General features: G+C 44.6%; 2 protein-coding genes across 3 annotated transcripts; both read right to left on the bottom strand.

Moving 5' to 3' along the window:
* Positions 1 to 543: 543 nt before the first annotated feature.
* On the bottom strand, positions 544 to 17892 carry wipf1b (WAS/WASL interacting protein family, member 1b). 2 transcript variants are annotated; one of them, XM_062400991.1, is made up of 10 exons: positions 17766 to 17892; positions 10852 to 10961; positions 6169 to 6271; positions 5873 to 6002; positions 5323 to 5517; positions 4529 to 5231; positions 3930 to 4027; positions 3578 to 3799; positions 2891 to 3004; positions 544 to 2485 (listed from the first exon to the last, which is right to left on the bottom strand). In XM_062400991.1, the coding sequence occupies exons 3-10, from the start codon at positions 6226 to 6228 to the stop codon at positions 2433 to 2435; spliced, it is 1575 nt and encodes a 524-aa protein (XP_062256975.1). In that variant the 5' UTR covers positions 6229 to 6271; positions 10852 to 10961; positions 17766 to 17892; the 3' UTR covers positions 544 to 2432. The 2 variants fall into 2 exon arrangements, with proteins under 2 accessions (XP_062256975.1, XP_062256974.1); XM_062400990.1 differs by lacking the exon at positions 17766 to 17892 and having other exon boundaries at positions 10852 to 11104.
* Positions 17893 to 19178: 1286 nt separating this feature from the next.
* Positions 19179 to 21175, bottom strand: ciao2b (cytosolic iron-sulfur assembly component 2B). The gene is made up of 5 exons (XM_062401004.1): positions 20928 to 21175; positions 20578 to 20657; positions 20027 to 20152; positions 19866 to 19911; positions 19179 to 19690 (listed from the first exon to the last, which is right to left on the bottom strand). Exons 1-5 carry the CDS (start codon positions 21052 to 21054, stop codon positions 19590 to 19592), a joined length of 480 nt encoding a protein of 159 aa, XP_062256988.1. The 5' UTR covers positions 21055 to 21175; the 3' UTR covers positions 19179 to 19589.
* Positions 21176 to 21268: the final 93 nt, after the last annotated feature.

The following is a 21268-nucleotide window of genomic DNA, read 5'->3' as shown; positions in this document are numbered from 1 at the left end:
TGTGATGGGAAGTCTGATATCAATCTTTTGAATCTAATGTTTTTACAGCACAAGTGGACGAATAGAGAAATGCATCATGGGACTTTAATAATTTTTGGTTAAATAGAAAATGGCCCTGTCATTTGAAATTCGCCTTTAGTGTCAGGCTGCAATAAAAAAAAGAATTGTTTAGACCTCACTGCTTTACATTTATGTTAAACAAACAACCGTGTATGGGACATTGGCATTTCCACCATTTTAATGAATGAATATTGAACTGTCAATTAAAAGCGACACCTTTAGGCACCGAGTCCCTGATTTAATTTAACAGGTACACATTTATTTCAAAGGGAGAATGACTGATGCCTGCAGGTATTCATGTAAGGTACAAATTGTGATAATGATAACAAATAAATTCATTATTATAGACAAATTTCCAGACGTCTTAAATATCATGACACATTTTTATATCAAATTATTACCCAATTTTATTGCACAAACGTATAAATGCTGCATACCACTTGTCTGATAATACAAAACCAGTCACTACTTCTGGATGCTGTCGCTGCAATTCTCCATCCTCGTTTATACACAAATGATTTACAACCTATAGTCCAATAAAAGCACATTTCAGCTCAAGTGAAGCACAGAGAGCAGCTTAAAGCATTTTTATTTATTTATGTAAATAGACTTTATTCGTGTGTGATTGTCTTAAAGTTTCTTTGTCCAGCACTTGATAATAATACATCACGTATACAAAAGACCGCTCAAAGCAGTGCTGGGTGAAGCAAAACAACTTAATACTGCACAGTTCTTAGACATAACTTAAAAATAATACAGTCCTTCAATAGCACTGGATTAAATCTCACAGGCACGAACACGGCTCCTTCACTGCCGCTCTAAACAAAAACAGCAAAAATAATAAATCAGATAAACTGTAAACCACCCCCCCCCCTCCTCTAAAACATCTCAGTCATACACATCACATGCACGCTCATATCTCACGTGACAAAATGAAAAGTACCGATCAGTGGATCCAACAGAAACACGTACATGTGAGTACACAATGTGAAGGCACACGTGGCTTTGGCAAATCAAACGTGCACATTTCCCCCCCTCCCCCCGATCGTTTTATGCAGCGGTGGCAGGAAGCTGGAGCCATTTATAGTTTGGTTTCATGTTTAAGTATGGATGATGTACTCAAGACACATTTGCTTAATAATGTAGATCAGGGGGTTTCCAGGTCTGAGACCATGGACGCCCCCTCCGCTCCACAAGAGGCACAAACTCACTTTACTTGCCTGGTTTGGCTAACGTTCGTGATACCTGTGTGATTATGATCGTGTTATTTAACCCTACAGGGTCTGATGTAACTTCAGATTAAATCAAACACATTAGAACGGTCCATCTTAAGGCATTTGCTGGTTTCTGACTGAGAAAGTGGGAAACACAGGAACATTCCCCATAATTACTGAATCTCTTTCACTAAATAACACACATTGGTTTTTTTCTACCTGATCTCCTTCTGATGATACATGTGAAAACCTTGGCTCTGAATGACGTGGCCATCGAGCTGCTGTATTGCTTTATTGTTTTACATCAACAGAGGTGATCAAACCCTGGAGAGCAAACTTTTATTAACATCATTTAAGGCACAAAAGGCCATTTCCCTCAACTGTTTAACAGCCTCAAAGTACAATCCTGAACAGAAAAAGGCACAATGAGAGAAACAGCTTATTGAAACACTTTAGGAAAGCAACTGGTTGCAGTAATATTACCAATAAAGAATGACATATCCATATATTTATGATTTATCAGGGAGAACATGCTAACTGCACACAGAAAGACGTGTGAGGTGACGGAGTTAACCCCTGTGACGCCGTGACACCCTCACATGTTGAATTACATTTCACAGAACGCTGTCGGGGGTTTTGTAAACAGGTTTGGGGAAGTCACATGTCCAACCTGTCAAATGCTGCTCTATCTGTCGAGCTGGTTTTCTGAAAGTGCAGCTTGTTGATAAAATATAATAAGCAGGCAATGTGTGGACTGTAGAGGAAAGAAAAGAAGTTTATGAAAAACACTTTAGTTCTTGAGTTCTTTACGTTTCACCGCAGCCACATCGACAAAGCAACTTCCACTCACATGGTTATAAACCATAAAAAAAACATATTTCACTTCTAGTACCCAAAGAGGTACGAGTCTATTTGACATCTGATCTGAACACAGTGTACCGCAGGAGAAACTGGCTTTGGTCTTTCAGAGGCACGTGATGTAAACTCCATGGTGGTTGTTTGGTGAGTCTGTCCTTTTACTTGGTCGACTGTGTTTCACACGTTGAGGTCACCACAAATAACAAACGCTGTCGTTGAAAGCAAAATGAGAGCAACACAGACGAGGAGGGGAACAGAGAGAGGAGAGCTCCAGGTGTGGTCGTGGCGGCTGCCTCCTCTTCACCTGGGTATCGGAGGAAGAGGAGGAGCTCCTCTCTCCTTTTTACCAGAACCTGGAGAGAAGAAATAAAAGAGAGTCAGGGTTATACAGGGTTTTGTATTCATGGTCAAACTAACTTTCCTCCACCAGGTGGCACTTCAGAGGAATCTTATAGGATGAAGATATATAGTTAATTATTTAAATCTTTAAAGTGAACCTTCTTGTTATTGAGTTTCTTTCACTTGTCACTGCAGTCTAACATAATATTTAAAAGACAATTTCTCCACTGGTATCATGAGACAGTGTGAGACTGTAGGTTTTTATGAAAACTTTTAAGACGCCTCAACCACCATTCAGGCATCTGACGAATCTCTTAGATCCTGGAAAACCAACATTTTGGAGATACACTACACTAAGACAACGGTGACATGAGCATGTTTTAATCATATAAAGACACGTGTGCACGTCTGAGTCTGACCTCTGCTGTCAGTCTTGCCGATCTTGCTGGGGTAGCTCTTCTGGAAGGGCACGTAGGGCTCCGGGGGAGGAAAGTCCGACACCGGATGGAAGGTGAAGCGACACTCCCACTCGTCTGTGAAAGGAGAGAAATGGAGATCAGTGGTTGTCGAGCACATCAGCAGCACTCAGAGCTCCAGAGAAGTGTAATGAAGGAAGTGACACGGATCTGTGTAGAAAAGATGATTAAAAAACTCAGTCACTCATGCGCTCGGGTGACCCCCCCCCCCCCTCTCACTACCTGTCTGCACCATTCAAACCTACTGTCTTGGTTCAATGGGACAAAAACAACAATGGGAGGTCAGTGAGTTTCTCTGCCATCGCTGAACACAGTGGAACTTGTGGCAAAAACAACACTGGGGGGGGCGGCGGGTAAGTCTTGTTCCAACTTTGCAAGTGCAGGAGCCTCAACCAGGCAAGTAACTGAAATCTGCAACGTTATCAGTGGTGCACATGAGTTTATTTATTGTATATTAAATTTCAACTTTGCTTGATTACATGGTTTTTATTGTAATTGAATATATTCCTCTGCTTCCCCTGCTGATGAAGTTCTGTATTTCTGGGTTTCGTTTGTGTTGTGTTTCATATCTGCTCCGAGTTTTCTCCACAATTTCTTACATCAATAACACACCAAGCGGTGCCGACTCACCCTGGTTCTGGTTGTGGTGAGAGTTCTGGAAGCCGTTGCCCATGGGTGGCGGAGGAGGGGGTGGGGCTCCTCCCACCCCGGGCCTGTCTGGAGGGGGGGGAGGTCTACCGCCACCGCGATGGGGATCCGGGGCTGGCCGACCAATCGGAGAGGGAGCGGGCGATGACCTCACACTGCCCCCGCCCACGCTGCGACCTGAGGGAGGAGGGGGAGGAAGAGGCCCTATGGAGGAGAAAGTGAGCCGGTGAATAATGGCTTCTGAAGTTATTTCAAAATAGGTGGCACATATTTGTCATCTCTTTGAAATGAGTTGTGTAACCCACTGTGAGGACAATAGATGAAGGTGGTTCACCTGTGCGTACTGACGGGATCCTCCCGAGAGAGGGCGGCCTCTCGTTGGGCGGGGGAGGGAGGGGCCCTGTCCGGCTATGAGGCGGAGCTTGACCGAGGCTGAGGGTGACAAGCAGAAATCTGATTATCAGTTTCACAATATCTTGAAAAGGGAACGTGGCACGTGATGGTCAAACATCCAGAAGCTAACTTCCTGTTACCAAATCACAAGGAGCGGATTTAACCTGTAAAGCTGGAAACAAACATCCTCTCCATAAAAACATTCATTTGATCTGTTGTATAACTGCAAAATATAAACATCACAAGTTAAAGAAGTAAAAAACAAGATGCCACTGAAGAGGTTTGGGTGCAAGTTGTATTTGGGAGTTACCATGGTTAAGCAAAATTAAGTTCCTGTTTGTGCCGGAGAGGAGGAAGTACTTATTTATATTTATATGTATTTATATTCTGTACCTAATAGAAGCATGATTCTCAGAATATTAGATCTGAATCTATCAAACAAAAGGTTCAACGATCTTGAATATTATCTCAGAGTCTGAAACACATCTGGCTTCACTGCGACTCAGCCAATGACAATTAGAAGTAGAACCCCCCCGGTACCTGCTGAGCGAGCTGTTCCTCTGGGGCAGACGGGGGGTGCTGTGGTCGTCCCCTCCAGGTGGGGTGGGTGGGAGGGCCGGTCGCCCCGGTGGGAGAGGAGGCCCCCCCCCACCGGGTGAGGAGCGAGGAGATAAGGAGCTAGAGACAGAGGAGGGAGGTTTGGAGTTGACAGAGGGGGGAGGAGGGGGCATGTCGCGGGGCATGGAGGGCCGATGACCTCCCAAAGGAGCTGGTGGTGGCGGGGGCCGGTCGTCGGGAAGCGGGGGTCTCCCTCCAGGAGCCGCGGGCACGGGTGGTCGGCTGCTGCTTGGAGGTGGAGGAGGAGGTGCAGAGAAGCCCGGTCTTGACCCAAGTGAGGAGCCTCCCGGTGGGGGAGGGAGAGGTCCGTGTCTCCCTGGGGGAACACTGGGAGTTATAGGAATCGAGGCCGGGCTGGGTCGGGGTCCTCCAGGGAGCGATGGGGGAGGCGGGCCCCCGCGGGACTGGAAGGCCTGGGTTGGTCGAGGTGTGTTGGGTACAGGGGGAGGGGGGCCCCCAGGAGTTTCTTGTCTGGATGAGAAGTTGGGGCGTCCCTTGGGAAGGTCGGGGGCGCTGCTCCGCCCGCCACCAGGGGCTCCTGGGAGTTTAGGTGGTCCACCGAAGGGGCTGGGGCCACTGGAGCGGCCCCCCGGGGGGAGCACGGGTCCTCGGCTGGGGGCAGAGTCTGGAGCGAGGATAAGGTTCAATTAATTGTGTTACCAGATGCAGTTTGTATTTGTGTTGTTCAGTATTAGAATTATATATATTTATTTTACCAGTGGTGTCTCTGTTTCCCGCAGACCTCAGTTTTGGCATCCCTCCTGCAAACAGACCTCCTAAACCTCCTCCGCCTCCTCCTCCTCCTCCACCTCCACCTCCTCCTCCTCCTCCTCCTCTGCCTCCTCCTCCACCTCCTCCGCCTCCTCCACCTCCTCCACCTCCTCCACCTCCTCCACCTCCTCCTTTGGGTTCTGAGAGGATAAACAAAGAATTCATGAGTTTTTGAATGCAGGATATCTACTCTGCACACAATCTGTTATGCTTCACAGTTGTATAAGCAGGTGAGTCTTTGGTCCCTCCAGTTCTTTCAAAATCTCACCATTATTAATTATTTACTTGTTTTTTGTAAACTATGAGTTTTAAGACCGTATATAAAGATGGTGGACGTGTCTCCACTTCTTGCCCCGATCCAAAAATGAAGCCAAAAATATCCCCGGTACGAACGTCGCCATCTTGCACATTTGAAGCCAGGTATCATCATTAAACTCACTGGCTTTAGTGTGAGTAACCTGTATAACTAACTAACTAGGGCTCTTGTTAACTTACTGTCCAGCAATGGTCCACTGCGGTCATTGGTGACAGCTTTCTTTAATCTGGCTCCTTTAGAGATGTCGGACAACAGAGCGTTCCGTCCCTGCTGCTCGGATTTTTTCAGAATTGGTTTCGTTGTGTTGGCCTGAAACACACACAAACACACACACACACACACAGACACACACACAAACATTATATAGTCGCTGAGTCAAAGTTAAACTGCAGAAAACAAAAACTGCTTACGTAGATTTAAAAGAGTTAAAAGACAGTGAGTGGAATTAACAGGAGCAAATGTGTCTCTGACTTACAACAGCTAAGGTGGGAGGAGGGGGAGGCCCGGGGGGCGGTGGGGGAGGTGGGGCTGGCATCGTCCTCTCTCCAGTTCACTCTATCTGCACTGGACGCTGCACCCTGGAGGACGGACCACACAACACACTTCATCAAACAGAGCAGCACAGGAATCGAACTCACGGGGTCTGCAGGTGCTTCAGCCGCTGCACCTCTTCCTGGTACCGCAAATGGGAAAAACAATAGTTCCCTGTAAACTCATTCTGAATGCAGCCTCAGCATCACTTCATTCTGAAAGTGCAGCTCATTGATTATTCACTGCTATTTTCAGAACGGGGGCAGGCGCCAGGAAATGACTCACATTTAATAAAATCACTGATAATAATAGAATTAATAATCAAGTTAATTCATATAGTACCTTTCAAAACAGTTACAAGCTGCTGTACAAGTTAAAAACTAAAGACTGAAGCCAATGATCAACCTGATAAGGAGAAGGAGAAGTGTGTATCTCCACTCAGACTGCATGTGGCTTTATTTCAAGCTTCAGAGACAAATTAAGTTCCTGCAGAAACACAGTGGTTGTTTCAATTGTGAACATTTGAAGGGAGAGTTGATAATATCATGAATTCTTGGACGGACTGAAAGTTCAAACAGCCCGAGGAGAAAAGATTTCACTGTTGTAAATATGTCAAGAAAAACCGGTTTCATCAGTGATCAGGTGATAAGAGCACAGAAAGACTCATTATTAATGTTTAATATGTCAGGAACCTGAGTGATAAGTTTCCTAAAACACAACTTTAAAACACACACTTTATCTAAAGCTTGATTTGAAAAGGTCAGACACCCGATGACTGCGGTTCTATTCATGCTTTACCTCAAAAGGCACTTTCAAAATAAAGCACATCCTCAGTTCAACACTTTATAAAGCAAACTACCACAAACACGTTTCTGACTGATTTGAGAACAGCTGCAGACACATGTCTGACTCTGGTTCGACCTTCATCATCTCACAGGGTCGCGGCATCGTGACCGGTGTGACTGGAAAACATGCACATACATCAAGGATGCATACTGCAGATAAAGACGTTAAGAATTCGAGAGCCAGTTAAACGAGAAGAAGAGGAATGAGAGCACAACCTGCTCCCTCCGTGCATTCGTTCACATTCACACCTAAATCCTCCTGTTTCCCGTCACGTCACTTCTCACACAGCTCGGCCTCTCGCTTCATTTTTAAAATCACACACAGGTCACACCTCTTACTTCCTGTGTGCTGCTAACAAACAGGAAGTCACCGCACCGCTCCGGCACCGCAGCTATCCGGTTACCAGGACGGGGATGATGATACCTCTGCATCTCAGCTTCCTATTGTGAACGACTGAGATGTCTGAAAGTGGAAGTTAATGAGTTGATCAATCATTACAATCTGTTAACTCTCTATTTAATCAAATAATGAAACTTAAGCCTGCTATGAGTCATTCTCCAGTGAGACCAGTGAACCAGTCCTTGGCAGGGGAGCGGTACTGGTTTGCACAAACTTGAGCTGAACAGGAAAACGTCGCTCACGGATCAGAACTGGCAGCCGGAGCCTCGCCCGCAGATTCAAAGATTCAAAGATTCAAAGATTCAAAGCCAAACGCACACGTGTGTGTTCCCACTGTTCTAAATACTACACACGCTCCTACTGGGGCTACACAACAAGGTTTTTGGGAAGTTTCCGCTCACCACACAGAACTTCAAGGGAAGGAAAGTCTACAAGTGAGAAGTGGGAGTCGAACACAACTGAAGAGTTCTCAGTTTTCATCAGGATGTAGAGAGTCACCACATCGACTCGTTTCCTGCAGCAGCGGCGACTCGGAGGTGAAACAGCAGATTAAACATCAACAAGGTAAAAAACCCTGATGGAGAAGTTGGAAAATGTAATTAACACAACGTCCTTAAGAAACATTCATAAACATGTGAACTGAGTCCAGATAGAAAGTGACTGTCAGTTTGTGAAAGACCAGCCTGACACAGAGAGACGTCTACTTCCGTCAGAGGAAACAGTGTTGAAACTCAACATGCACAACTTCTTACTTTTCTGGATAGCACACACGAGTACACACACACGAGTACACACATGAGTACACACACGAGTACACACACACGAGTACACACATGAGTACACACACACATAGCCTAATATTAGCTAAGCATTCACAATGGCTGCCTTGACAAGAGAGAGAAGTTTAGGGGGGAAAGGGAGATATGGGTTCCAGGGTGTGGACCCTTTGAAGAGTCACCGTCAGGACACACACACACACACACACACACACAACACGCACACAACACAGACACACACTATGGCTTACATATGTTTCAGTTTAAAACTGGCCATAAAAAGGGTTCTCCATCCTGCCACTGAACCCCCTCCACAGCCTCATTAGAGTACCTACACACACACAGACACACACACACACACACAGACACACACACTAGCATGAATGTTTAACCCGTGTTAAATCTGATCTTTCTACAAAATAGAACATGGATAAATTCTGAAACTCCATATCTTCTGATTCTTCAGTGCTTCTATGAGTCTGATGTATCTCTCACACTGTGTTTAAAGGAAAAAGTAAAGTGACTGTTTGAGTAGAGAAGCACAGACAGAGAGCACAGACAGAAAGCACAGACAGAAAGCACAGACACAAAGCACAGACAGAAAGCACAGACACAAAGCACAGACAGATATGGCTGCAGCTCACCTTCACAGTTTTAGAAAGAGAAGCTGCAACCAGCATCACCACAGGCCAAACGAACAGCCCAGTACAGGCAGGTTCAGAACAGACCCTGCACCAGTTGTTTGTGTGCGTTGTGTTTGTGTTATTCCAGGCATTGTGTTATCAGCGCGTGGACGTATATATGTATCATGGTGTTATCACTCCCGAACACTTTTCACTCAACTCGAAAAGTTCCCAAACATCAAACAATAAGACAATAAGACAATCGAACACAACTCATGTAAATCATTCATTATAATATGTATATATATATGAACATGTCTCCACTGGTGATGAACGTGTAAAACACAAAGTGCTGCTGCTCAGACCCGGAGTGTATTTTCAACTTGACCTCGGTGAAAAGGTAATTTCAGACATTTCGAACGCGGTCCAGGGAAGAAATAAATGTGTCGGCTGTGCAGGAACAGTGCTGAGTGGCTGAGCTAACATCCTGTGGTGGACACACACACACAGACACACACACACACACACCAGCTGAAACTCATGTGGTTAATTTATACTTTGAGGAATTTAAGCTTTATTTGAAGAAATGATGCTCGGCAGGTTAAATTCACAGATGAATAACTTCCTCCAGAACCTTGTTTGGATTTGTCTTGACCTTGAAGGGATTTCTGAGTGTGAGTGTTGCTGTGTAAGCAAAACACGAGACTTCAGGACATTAAAGTGACGACTCTGGTCCTGCTAATGTTACCGGCACCAGATCTAGGGGGATCTGGACCAGCAGCTAGGCTTACACAGGCTAGGGGACACTGTGTAACCAAAATATTCATAAATCTTTATACAAGCTTTATACAGAAACCTGGGAAAGTTATCAGAACCTCAATCTGTGGTAAATCCACCCGCTGAGAATCATCTAATAAAACAACCTGTACGATTTGTTCCTGGATTTCCTTCAAACTGATTTTCTTACTCAGTAGTTCTGGAAAGTCAATTCCAACGTTTCATGTATTACATAGAGCAGAAGCTTGTTTTTGTTTGATACTTAATCCTGATACCCATCTGCAGGTGCCAATAAAAAAACCTAATCAATTATGATAAAGTCATTAACAACTGCAGTATATGTTATCTCAGCAGGACGCCGTGTTTCTATGGGACAAACATCATGTTACGTGTAAAAGATGAATCAGCTGAACTAAATCTGATATTAAACCTGAATGATCTTCTCAAGAGGCTTTGAGGAAACTGTTATTTGTGCTGGAGCTGCAACGACGAGTCCATCAGTTCAATTACTGCTCTGATAATTAACAAAATGCCAAACAGCTGCTTTTCATCTCCTGGAATCTGATTCTGCTCTTCAGCTCTTCTGTTTTCTGTTATCGTAAAATGAATATCTTGATGTCACGGACAAAACAAGTTGTCTGCAGGCGTGACCTTGACCTTAGACAGGCTGACCTTGACCTCTGACCTTCCTGTGGAGCTGAGCATTACAAACACACTCACAAGACACTCACGAGCAAATAAAACCAGACAATGCTCGAGGAGGCAAAACGATATTCCCATTAGTCACCAACTGGCAGAGTCCCCACCTTTTAAAAGGTTTTAAAATACTCACTGAGCCTTCGGTTATAAAATACATGATCAACAAATCAATTATCTAAATACTGTGGATCTTCAATATATCAATTAAGATTGAGAGCCAGATTGTTTCAGTCCAAACAGGAAACACCAGGTCAGATGGTTTCAACAAGACTGGGCTGTCGTCTTCCATTAAACTGCAGCCACACACACACGCACAAACACACACAAACACACACACACACGAGCAGTTCATTTAGTTAATTTACTTCATCACAACAAGCAGAATAACAACTGCAGAGAGAAGAGACGCTTCAGGCAAATCGACTCTAATCGACTCTTTTCTTAACTTTTGCAACGTGCGGTGAATGTGACATCGGAGGAGGAACACACATCAGCGTCTCTACTCACTCAGTCTGTGTCCATAGAAGAATCCGCAGCGAGTTCAGGAGACAGCAGAAGAAGCTCCTTAGTTCATTCCTCGGGAAAATACAAAAAGTGAAGAGCAGCCACGTAAAGAGCTGAAAACAGAGAAAAGAGGAAGATCAGCAGCAGCTAAAAAATGTGTTACAAAAAGCATTCAGAGTCGAGCTGCACTTCTTGATTCCTCTTCCTCTAAACCCAGAAGAGAAGAAGTCAGACACGCACACCCGCACACACACACACACATACACACAAGCCTTATATACAGCAAACAGCACTTCCTCTTTCTCAGTTCTCCCATAGAATGTATAGTTCCTCAAATGGGGGAGGGATTCCCACTGTGGCTCTGGATTCAAATGAAGCCTGTAATGACGTGTCGTCATAAAATAAACATGTTTATGATTTAATGAGATCATTTTAACCAACCTGGAAGAAGGTCACAAAGAATGTAAGAGTACAAGACATTAGGCGAGAACCACGAGTCTCCACAATCCTCCGAATGTAGAATAACAAATAATTTAAATCAGTCTTAATATAACGCATTAAATAACTATTTAAGTAAGTAGCAGCATCCTCTCTATTTATAATGCATTTAAAAATCATTGAACAAAGAAATGCGATGTTAGTTTCATGCAGCTTAAACACAAAACTGTGCAGCCAACGCATGATTATGATCATAATCATAATCTAAACAGTTTAGTCGATGGTTTGGGATTAAATTAATCAGATTAACGAATGAATCTCCTGCGTATGGATGTAAAAATATATAAAATTGGATCTCCTCTCAGCTGATGAAAGATTCCAGGCTGTACGTCCGCTGCATGTTCTTGAGACGGAGACAAAGAAAAGCTCATGATGTCAAAAGCATGAGACATCAGCACAGAACACGGATTGTTGACATGCAAAGTTCGGCCGTGACTCAGTGCACGTAATCCCGTGCAGCCCGATGAACACGACGAGGAAGAAGAAGAAGACGCAGCAGCAAATACTGGAGGAGAGTTCAGGACAAGTCATGGTGCAATATCACAAAGTAAAAGACCTGTGTGACGCTGCTTCAGATTTCTGCCTATAAATTATTCTCATTGTCTATTTAGAGTTTTTGTTTTCATTTTGTGTCACTAAATCTCACACAGTTGAGCAATAACATCTTTCCTCCTTGATGTGCAGCTGCAGGAGGACTCAACTCAACTATCGATCAACTTCATTTCTGAGACACATGAGAGATCAAAGATAATCCCGGATCAAATGCACGAAGAAAAACAAACATTACACGAAAGACTTTCCTCCGTTTTATTCATAGAAACTAAAGTTCAGCTGCTGTTTCAACTGAGAGTGAATTGATCCCAGGCGTCGGAGCTTCTGGACAGAAAAGGGGTTCCACAGCTGCCACTTCCTGTGCTCTCAGTGTCACACTTCCTGCCTCGCAGCACAGTGAGCGGCAGCGAGCCAGCCCTCCATCGCCTGCACTTCAGTCCCCTCCCCCCCCTCCGGCTCGTTTTCCAGCCGAGGCAGAGCCGCATCTCAGAGTCACCTTGGCTTTCCTCCCTGAGCTCAGCTGCTTCTCTCTTCCAGGATCCAGTGGAGAGGGGGAAATACGTCCGAGCTGTTACTTCACTCAACCAGCAGAAAAATGAAGAAAGGACCAGTGTTCCCAGTAGAGGAACGCCGCGACGCGTCAAACCACGTTTTCTTCACTGCAGAACTGATAAAGTGACTCAGAGTGAAACAGCTAAAACCCAAATAAACCTCCACATCCTCCAAAGTAAAGGTTAAAAAAAATCTTCCTTGGAAATCTGGAGAGGGATTTCTGCCATTTTAAATAAACTAAATGTCTTAAATCATAAAGAAGCTGTTTGAACAAACTCAATGTTCAGGTTTAAGTAACACTCGTGATTCTTTATTAATCAGAATACAAATGAAAACCTCTGTCTCATCATTCAAATTGTACTTTTAAACAAACCTTACATAACACAAAACTATACAAGGCTGCGTCCACACATCGTGTTTCTCAGTCGTACGTTTTGTCTGAAGGAAAAGAGAGACGCTCTTAATTTAGGCGACATGCACAAGTTTCTTTTTGAAGCCGTGTTTCAAAACTAAAACCATCTCTGTTCATACAAAGTGCCACTGCTACTGACAACGAGTGTTTCTCATTCAGCGCTGGAAGTCGAGTCCTGACTGCTAAGAACCAATCAGAACGTGGATGAGGCTGATCGTCATCTTCTCCTCTTTCCAACGCTGCCCCAGAGTTTTCAAACTAAAAGCTGCATTTCCCAACATCTCCTAAAGTTCCACAGTAATATCGACATCCCAAATAACAGAAGGTAACCCCCGTGAGTCCAGAGGGTCCAGAGGGTTGTTGCAGGGAACACGGTTGTATCTGCTGAATCGTGTGAAGGAGTTGTTGTTGTGAGGAGATATAAATCAAGCACCGGCAGCTCAGAGGAAGGGTTTCAGCAGAGAGGCTGTTGTGCTGTGTTGTGTTTGCAATGTCACACTGTTACCTTCACTCAGCACAACAATATTATCACTGCATCTCGGTCGACTCTGAATTCCTCCTGAGCTTCCTCTCAGTGTTCTCAGCTCGTCCTCTTCGTCACCCTCAGCACAAACGTTCTGAAGTGACGTCAACGTGTTCGAGTGCTTCTCGTCTCCCACGTGGTCCTGAAGCTCCGCGGGGCGAACGCACTCATTGAATTACACAACAGAGAGAGAGCAGAGAATCTGTGTGTGTCTCAGTCACATGGAGTCAGCGGCGCTCGCCTGCAGGCTCCTCGCTCACTTTAGATGCTTTGTGATCACTGGTCACACCGCGTGTGACTCACAGACTCTGGGCCGAGCGGAGACGCCACAGGATGCCATTCAAACGCTTCAGCTGTGTGAAAACTGATTCTGAGAGATGAAACAGACAAAGGTTCATTCAGACGCAGAGAAAGACGGAGACACAACCGTCCTGTGATCAGAAAACTTCCTCTGCTTCATCTGTGGGATGTCATCTAGTTTCCTTTATTCTCTTTTCAGCAGAAACGTTTCCTCACAGGGTTTTACTGAGCAACACATTCTTTCTGAAGAATCTCAGTCATCCAGCTCAGAGTATCTGCACCAGTTGAACCCGAAAGAGACTCAATGGCATTTACCTTTATGTGTTTATCTACAACTCCTTAACACAACATTTTTCAATTCTTTAAATTTAAAGATATTTCCGTCTGGTGCAGGTTTGTGGTTTAGAAACTAGAGCTAAATCAAAACAGTATTTATAAGTATTACCTTAGTATTTTACCTCCACCACAGTGTAACAGTCACATTTAAATTCATTAGAACTGGATTTTAATTTTGGATCTGCAGTAAATTGTACACACTGAATATCAGTCCCCTAAACACGCCTGGTTTTCAAGATCCTTGAATTATCCTCTGGAGAATGTTGATGATCCTCCTGGACCTTCTCCAGAGCTGAGCAGGTTCTTCCCTGGCTCACGTGCCACCTCTCCACACGACCTCATGAAAATCAGATGAGTCATTTTTGCATAATCCTGCTGATTTACTAACAACCACCGATGAAAATATCACCTCCTGAATTTACATTTACACAGAGATTAAAGCTTTATGTAAAAAAGAAGAAAGTTTTAAGAAGGGATTAAGAAGCAGGAACAGATGCAGCAGGTCTAATCTCAGCAGGAGAATCATCCAGAGGCAGAAACACGACAAGCTGGACTGAAGGAAGACGCTGAGCCACTGAGCCGCCTTCAGATTCAAGTCTACAGGATGATCTGAAGTTTTATTTTTAGAGCAACACACAAACACACAATGTCGACAGAACTAGAGTCATTTCCTGTCCTCATGAATAACTTGAAATGGTGACTCTGACCTGTTGCATTACCAACACACGGTCATGAGGTCGAGAGCCGGATGGACGGAGAGGTGCCAGGTTCACGTGGTTTCCACAGGAAACAGAGCCGAGCACCCACGGCACAGAGCTGCATTATGTTTCTACTACTGCCCACACACGCTAAACAAATGCACATGCTCCCCCCCCGACCGCAGCACACGCTTTACAACACGGAACAATGCTGCGATCGCTTTAAACGGCTCATCGCTGAGTGCACAGCAGGAAATGATGAGAGCTCCTTCAGAGCTTCTGACTTCATTTTGAGTCCGTGGAGGAGTTTCACTCAGCCGACTCACAGCTCCTGAGGAATGCCAAGAACTCTGAGCTACAATGAGCTGGAAACTAGTTCTGTCACAAAGCGCATGGATGAGACCAGAGGCAACACGAGGGGCGTAAACAAGCCACCACGACCAAACACCTCCACGTGTGGTTTAACCGTGAAGAGCCGAGGGGACGGAGGAGAATCCTCCAGCAGGCTCGGCTGCTGACGTCCTGCAGAGGAACCGGCTCAGTCCGAACCAACAAGAACCACGTGCACACGTCTATACATAGATTTCCTTATTACTGCTAAAATGAAAAATAGCCTGATGAGGTCAGGTCACGTGAATTTGTCATAAAAAGCCTCAGACTGCCGTGAAACACCAACATGACATCACCGTCCTCACAAATAGCTCCCCCTCTTCTTCAGGGACTTTTCTGTGCTCTGAGATGAACTCATATCTCTGTGAGATTCGGACACATTTAGGAAACTGGTGTGGGAAGAACAAACGTAAAAACCACCGTTACACAACCTCTCTCAGCTTTGAGGCCTCGTGCAACACTTCCAGCTGCAGAAGAACATTCCTCCATCACAGTTTGATGTTTGTCGAGCTGCATCTCGTTGTTCTTTGTGCGTTGCTCTGTGAGAGCGTCTGATTAATGACAGTTGGTTCAGGTTTGACAACGTCTCTGCTGCGATCGCTGCTCTGGATTCAGGAGACACATGAGACGACTGGAGGAATGAGAGGATTTAAATCGGTTCTCTACAGTCGATTTGGGATCATGTGCATTTAATAGAAGAATAAACCAAACATGAGACACAAAGGAAGATAAGGACAAGATGATCCAAACTATAGCATCTCTAACCTTACATGCAATATGAAGGGGGAGACATTAAAAATATTATTCTTTGGGGAAATCTGCATTCAGGACGGTGACCTGATCCATGGCATCGTTTTCTTTTACCTCAGTTTTCAGTGGAATCATATGTTCACATTACAAATTGAAATAAAAATGAAGCAGTGTTTTAGTTCCTGTCCACTTTAGTTCCTGACATAACAGATTTCAGTAAAACCTGAAGGAAGTAAAAGACACAGGCCAAAAAAGAAAACATTACATTTCAGCCCAGATCAGGACAAAACAACCGACCTGGACATGGTTCTAAGAATTTTTGAGTTCTGCAACTTCATAATATTCATGAGAACAGAAATCTATAGGTGTGTAAACGTGTAAGGGGGCGGAGGCATGTGTTCTATTGAGAGTCAATCTCATCCTATTGTGATTCCTGTGTTTACTGTAGTCGAGCCCTCGACATGTGATTTGCATGATTGAAACGTCCCATTCAGATAAAGTGAGTGAATTCATTTGAGATCTAGATAACAGTGGAAGCAGGTTTGAGGGAGAGCCTGATGGAGAGCCTGATGGAGAGCCTGATGCAGTCTGGATACGAGGGAGAGTTCCGCCCGGTGCCCATCAGATAACACTCGTTCACTCTGGATTCCTCCATTCAAAAGCAAACAGGCCTTTATAAACTAAATGTTTATAGAAGCGAGTCCAGCCTCGGAGCCAGTGTTTGTGTTTATGTGCTTACGGCCAAATGGCTTTCTGTCAAACAGGTTGTGAACAAACACACATACACACACAGACACACACACACACACACACACACACACATACGTACAAATTCCTCTTCCTGAGCTGACTTCACGCAGGATAATCGTTCTCCAGCCGAAGTCAAACGCATTCCTGCTTTCGTAACTTGCACATGTGTCTGTGTGGCTGCGAGGTTAGAGAACAGGCTCTGGACCCTGAGGTTCCATTTCCACAGCTTGTGTGCCCTTGAGCAAGGCACAGAAACCCCCAATGTGCTGCTTACTGTGCATTACACAGACTTCTCTTCCCTGAGGGGACATGAACTGGATCCTCATAATATACAACATTAGATTATAAGCCTAAGCATTTTACTTGTGTTGTGGACTGAAGATGTATAATAGTGACATTAAGGGAATAGAAACATTACACTTCAAGTTAAAGAAGTCACGGAGATGTGTATGTGTGTGTGTGTACTGGTTTGTGTGACCCTCCCAATATCAACACTGACTTTGAGCGACCAGCAGTCCTCATGGGAACCATCAAACCCAGTCAAAATGAGGTACAGCCTCCTTTCTGAGGTCCTGGTTACAAGTTTAGCTTTTGATTAGGTTTTCCACTATGAATGGAAATCAATGCAAAGTCCTGAGGAGGCATAAAGCTGCACAACCCTGAGAGTCCCACTCTGTTAGAAATAAAAAGCCTTGTGAAACCAGTGCAGTTCTGCTCACTGACCACAGGCCTGATGCTCTGTGTGACTGGGACCAGCTGCATCCTCCCTGCAGACACACACACACACACACACAAACACACACTGAATCCAACGAACTGCTGGGGAAACACAGTGTTTGTTAGAGACAGAAACGGACAAAGCTCGGCCCGCAGCCACAGACACAACAAACCTCAACTCAGAGACACACAACCGACCTCAACCCAGAGACACACAACCGAACTCAACCCAGAGAAACACAACCGAACTCAACCCAGAGACACACAACCAGCCTCGCTGCAGGAATCTGCTCAACACACTTTCCAGAAGATGACAACTTCTCTCTCTCTCTCCGCCGGTGACACAACTCGACTCTCTTCACGGTTCCCCCTGCTTTGTACACACAACTACACAACCACAAAACATGTGACCTCACATCCAAACGCTGGCTTCACCTACCTGGGGCAGAAGGAAACGCTGTGCACGGTTAATGCGCGTCCATCGAGCGTCTCTCACACCGAGGCTGTGGCCGCGGACCAATGAGGAGCCAGAAGACTGCAGAGGACTGAGGCTGAGCTGCACCCAGAGCCACGCAGCCGCCGGGTTGAGTCAAGGCTCTGCTAATGGGAACAGCATGTGAGGGACGGTATCATGGCGGAGGAGGAGGTTTCGTACCAAGTTTGTTAAAACGAGACCATAAATAGTAAAGAATGAAGAAGTGAGTGCTTAAGATATGATTTAAAATAAGCCACTTCCCCAGATGGCAGATGGGGGGGGGGGGGGGGGCACACATGTGGTCCAAATGTCCCACAACAAACCTGGGCCTCTATTTGGCAAACATCTGGTTCTCCAGGCAAAGTGTGGTCTGAAGTGACCCTGGTGGTAAATTGTCAAATATGCATTAAGCATTAAATATTGAACATGTTGATATTATTAGAATTTGAACTGTGTCATAAATGTACATGTAGAGTTACAGGTCTCACCAGGCTCATTTCCGCAGAGCTACTCTCTGAAACAGTTTCCATTACAGATGTGAAAATGGAAATATTAATTTGACTATGTGTCGTTTCCAGAAGCCCCCCCCCGTCCTGAACTGACTCTTTTAGTTTCTCGTGTTCCTGTTGACTGAACCCCGGCTCTTCGTGGCTCTGGCCGCTGCTGATGCAGCTGTGCCGGCTGGCTCTCTGATCCGGGGTATTAGCAGTGATGCAATGTTTCCAGATGTGGAACATGAGGGAGAGAACATCTGGGTTAATGGAGCCGGAGAATCCACAGTTACTTCTCCACAACACAACATGTGTACGTCTGTGATACTGGTAGTTGTGTGGGTGTGTGTTTGTCTGTATGTGTGCGTGTGTGTGTGTGCGTGTGACACTGAATGTGACACTACTTTTATTTTCATTCACGTTTATTGAGTTCATTTTAAAGTGAGATCAGGTTAAAGTCATTTGACAGATACATGAAACTTTACATTATCAGCCTCCACAGCTGGAAACGGTTGAATCATCAGAGGCAGGACAAGGGCACCTCCTGGTGGACTAGTAGGGACATCAAATGAGAAGTTATAAGTGAGGGGAATGAAATGACTTCTGAGACATAGGGTCGTTATTTATCTGCTAGTTTCAACACTTTCATCCCTGATCAGAGGCAGATCAATCAAATTATCTCTCATAGTGTCATGGAACCTAATCATAACCTTCAGTCATGATTTATTGTGGTGATATTTACATACTAGAATGACTCCCTTGCATTTCAAATAATGTTATGATTCTTGTGAATAACTTTGTGTACAGAGATCTGCAACTTAGTGCAAAGAAAAAAATGCATTTTCTTTCTTGGATGAAACAAAGCTTTGAAAAAAAAACACACAAATATCTTCATAACTTTATTTAAATTACAGACTTTTCATAAATTTCAAAAAGCATTAATATAATGAATATATGACAATTGCTTTTGCAAACTCTGAGCAGATGATGCGACAGAATAGTTTCCTCCTTTGATAATGTTTAAATTCAAATGTCATTATATAAAACAGGAAATAACCTTTATAAAACGTAACCAGAAGAAATTCATCACTTTCTCCCATTAAATTCTCTCTGTTTGGTTCAGACCTCTCTGCATTAAACACATTTAATACTCTCTTTAACACAATAAAGACTATGTTCCCTGTTCTTGAATCGGGCATCTAAAACAGCAGGTTTGGTGAGTTGTGCACAGACACATGCTTCTCACTTGTCTGGCTGCTCAGAGACAAAAGAAGAAGACACAAAGCTGATTGGCTGCTCAGATGCTCCTGCTGGTCAGACACTGGTTGACCACCTCGAGCAGCGAGGAGTTCTCCAGAGCTGCTGCCACTCGCTCTTTGTCTGCCAGCTGCTTGTTCACTGCACATGAAACAACAACACAAGTCACGTTACATAGAACACATTCAACATTACATTACATGTCATTTATACATGTTAATTTGAAGAGAATACACCAGGATAAAACCAGGAACCTCAACAGGATCTATCTGAGGTACATGTTACAGTGGATGGGAAATATAGTTATTGTTCTTACCTGCTTCCTCTGAGGCGTGAGTGCCAGGAGTGATCTGCACATCAATCTGAGGGGAAGCAGAAACATGCATTTAAACAGGAATCTGAAAACACAGACACACACAGATGCAGGTTGTGTTCAGAGGGTTGATGTTAAAATGTGCATCTGTGAAGCCGACGTACTTTGAATCTGTCGGGCAGCGAGCGCAGCAGCTTGACTTTGATTGACAGGCCAATGAGAGTTGCCATGCTGCAGTGAGGGATGGTGGGTGTGAACTCGACACCTACCGAGCTCTCTGCATCATCAACCTACGAAAACAGGACAGAAAAGGTAAATCAATAACTTAATAAGGAAGTGCTTAATGTAGCACTTCTCTAGTTTGATAACCCACATAAAGGACGTTACACAAAGGTCCTCTACTATAATGGGGGGTGCAGGAGAGGCTCACCCTCTCCCAGCAGCAGCCAGTTCGATAGTGTGGTTTCTGTTTCTTTCTCTTTGAGGCTGGAGGACTGGTTGTCTAGTTTTCTGGTTTCCTCTCTAGTTCAGTTTTATTCAGTTGTTTGTCAGTTTAGAGAAGGAGGACCTGAGTCCTACACTCCCTGTCCCCCAGACTTCCTCATCCTTTTGGGATATTTTGGCCAGACCTGCAGACTCTCATATTTTTGGTAAATTTGTACTTGTGTGATAAACCTACAAACAACAACAACAGCCCACAGTGACAGAATCTCACCTTGACCCGGACCTGCTCCACCACGTTCAGGTCCTCCAGAGACAGAGGATGCTCCGGGTCGTTGATGGATCTGATCAGATGTAACTTTAGTTAAAGAATCAACACATTAAACGAGACAAGACAATATGAAGGTCAACGACCTTATTATTAATTGCTGTTGTTGTTAAACAAACAAGATGGCTGCTTCTGTTTACTTCAATCGACTGTTATTGTTGTGTCAATGCTAACGTTAGCTAAATTGTGTGCTTTATTAAAGACAGAATAAATACAGTTTATGTCAGGAGGATTAGTTTACATGTATTCTAACAGGTATTAAAAGTGAATGAACTGTTAGTTTATAAACAGGATATCGAATATCTCTCTGTCGTCAATGGGGTCGTGAGCGTCTTCATCTTCCTCGGTGGCCGTCAGCAGCCTCTCTCCGGACCGCTGGAAGATCACCGGGTTCGCGTTCTCCAGGCGGCTGCCCGCGGACATGGTGCTCTTCTTTTAAAACACGTGAAATACACGTTACACGGTGAAGATGTCCGGGTTTGAACCTATGGAGCCGAGCGTGGTTTCCGCTAGACACCCTGTACAAACACTTCCGGGTGTGACGGAAAGCCACAGAGTCCAAAAAGCGCGTCAAAGCGAGAGAGACACTTTTAAAGGGCCAGTGAAGCAAAAACAAGTTTACAGGAACTTTAAGAGA

The sequence above is a fragment of the Platichthys flesus genome, chromosome 12 (genome assembly GCF_949316205.1).
Source record: "Platichthys flesus chromosome 12, fPlaFle2.1, whole genome shotgun sequence".
Taxonomy (NCBI): Eukaryota; Metazoa; Chordata; class Actinopteri; order Pleuronectiformes; family Pleuronectidae; genus Platichthys; species Platichthys flesus.
This window is presented reverse-complemented; position numbering and strand designations above follow the sequence as displayed.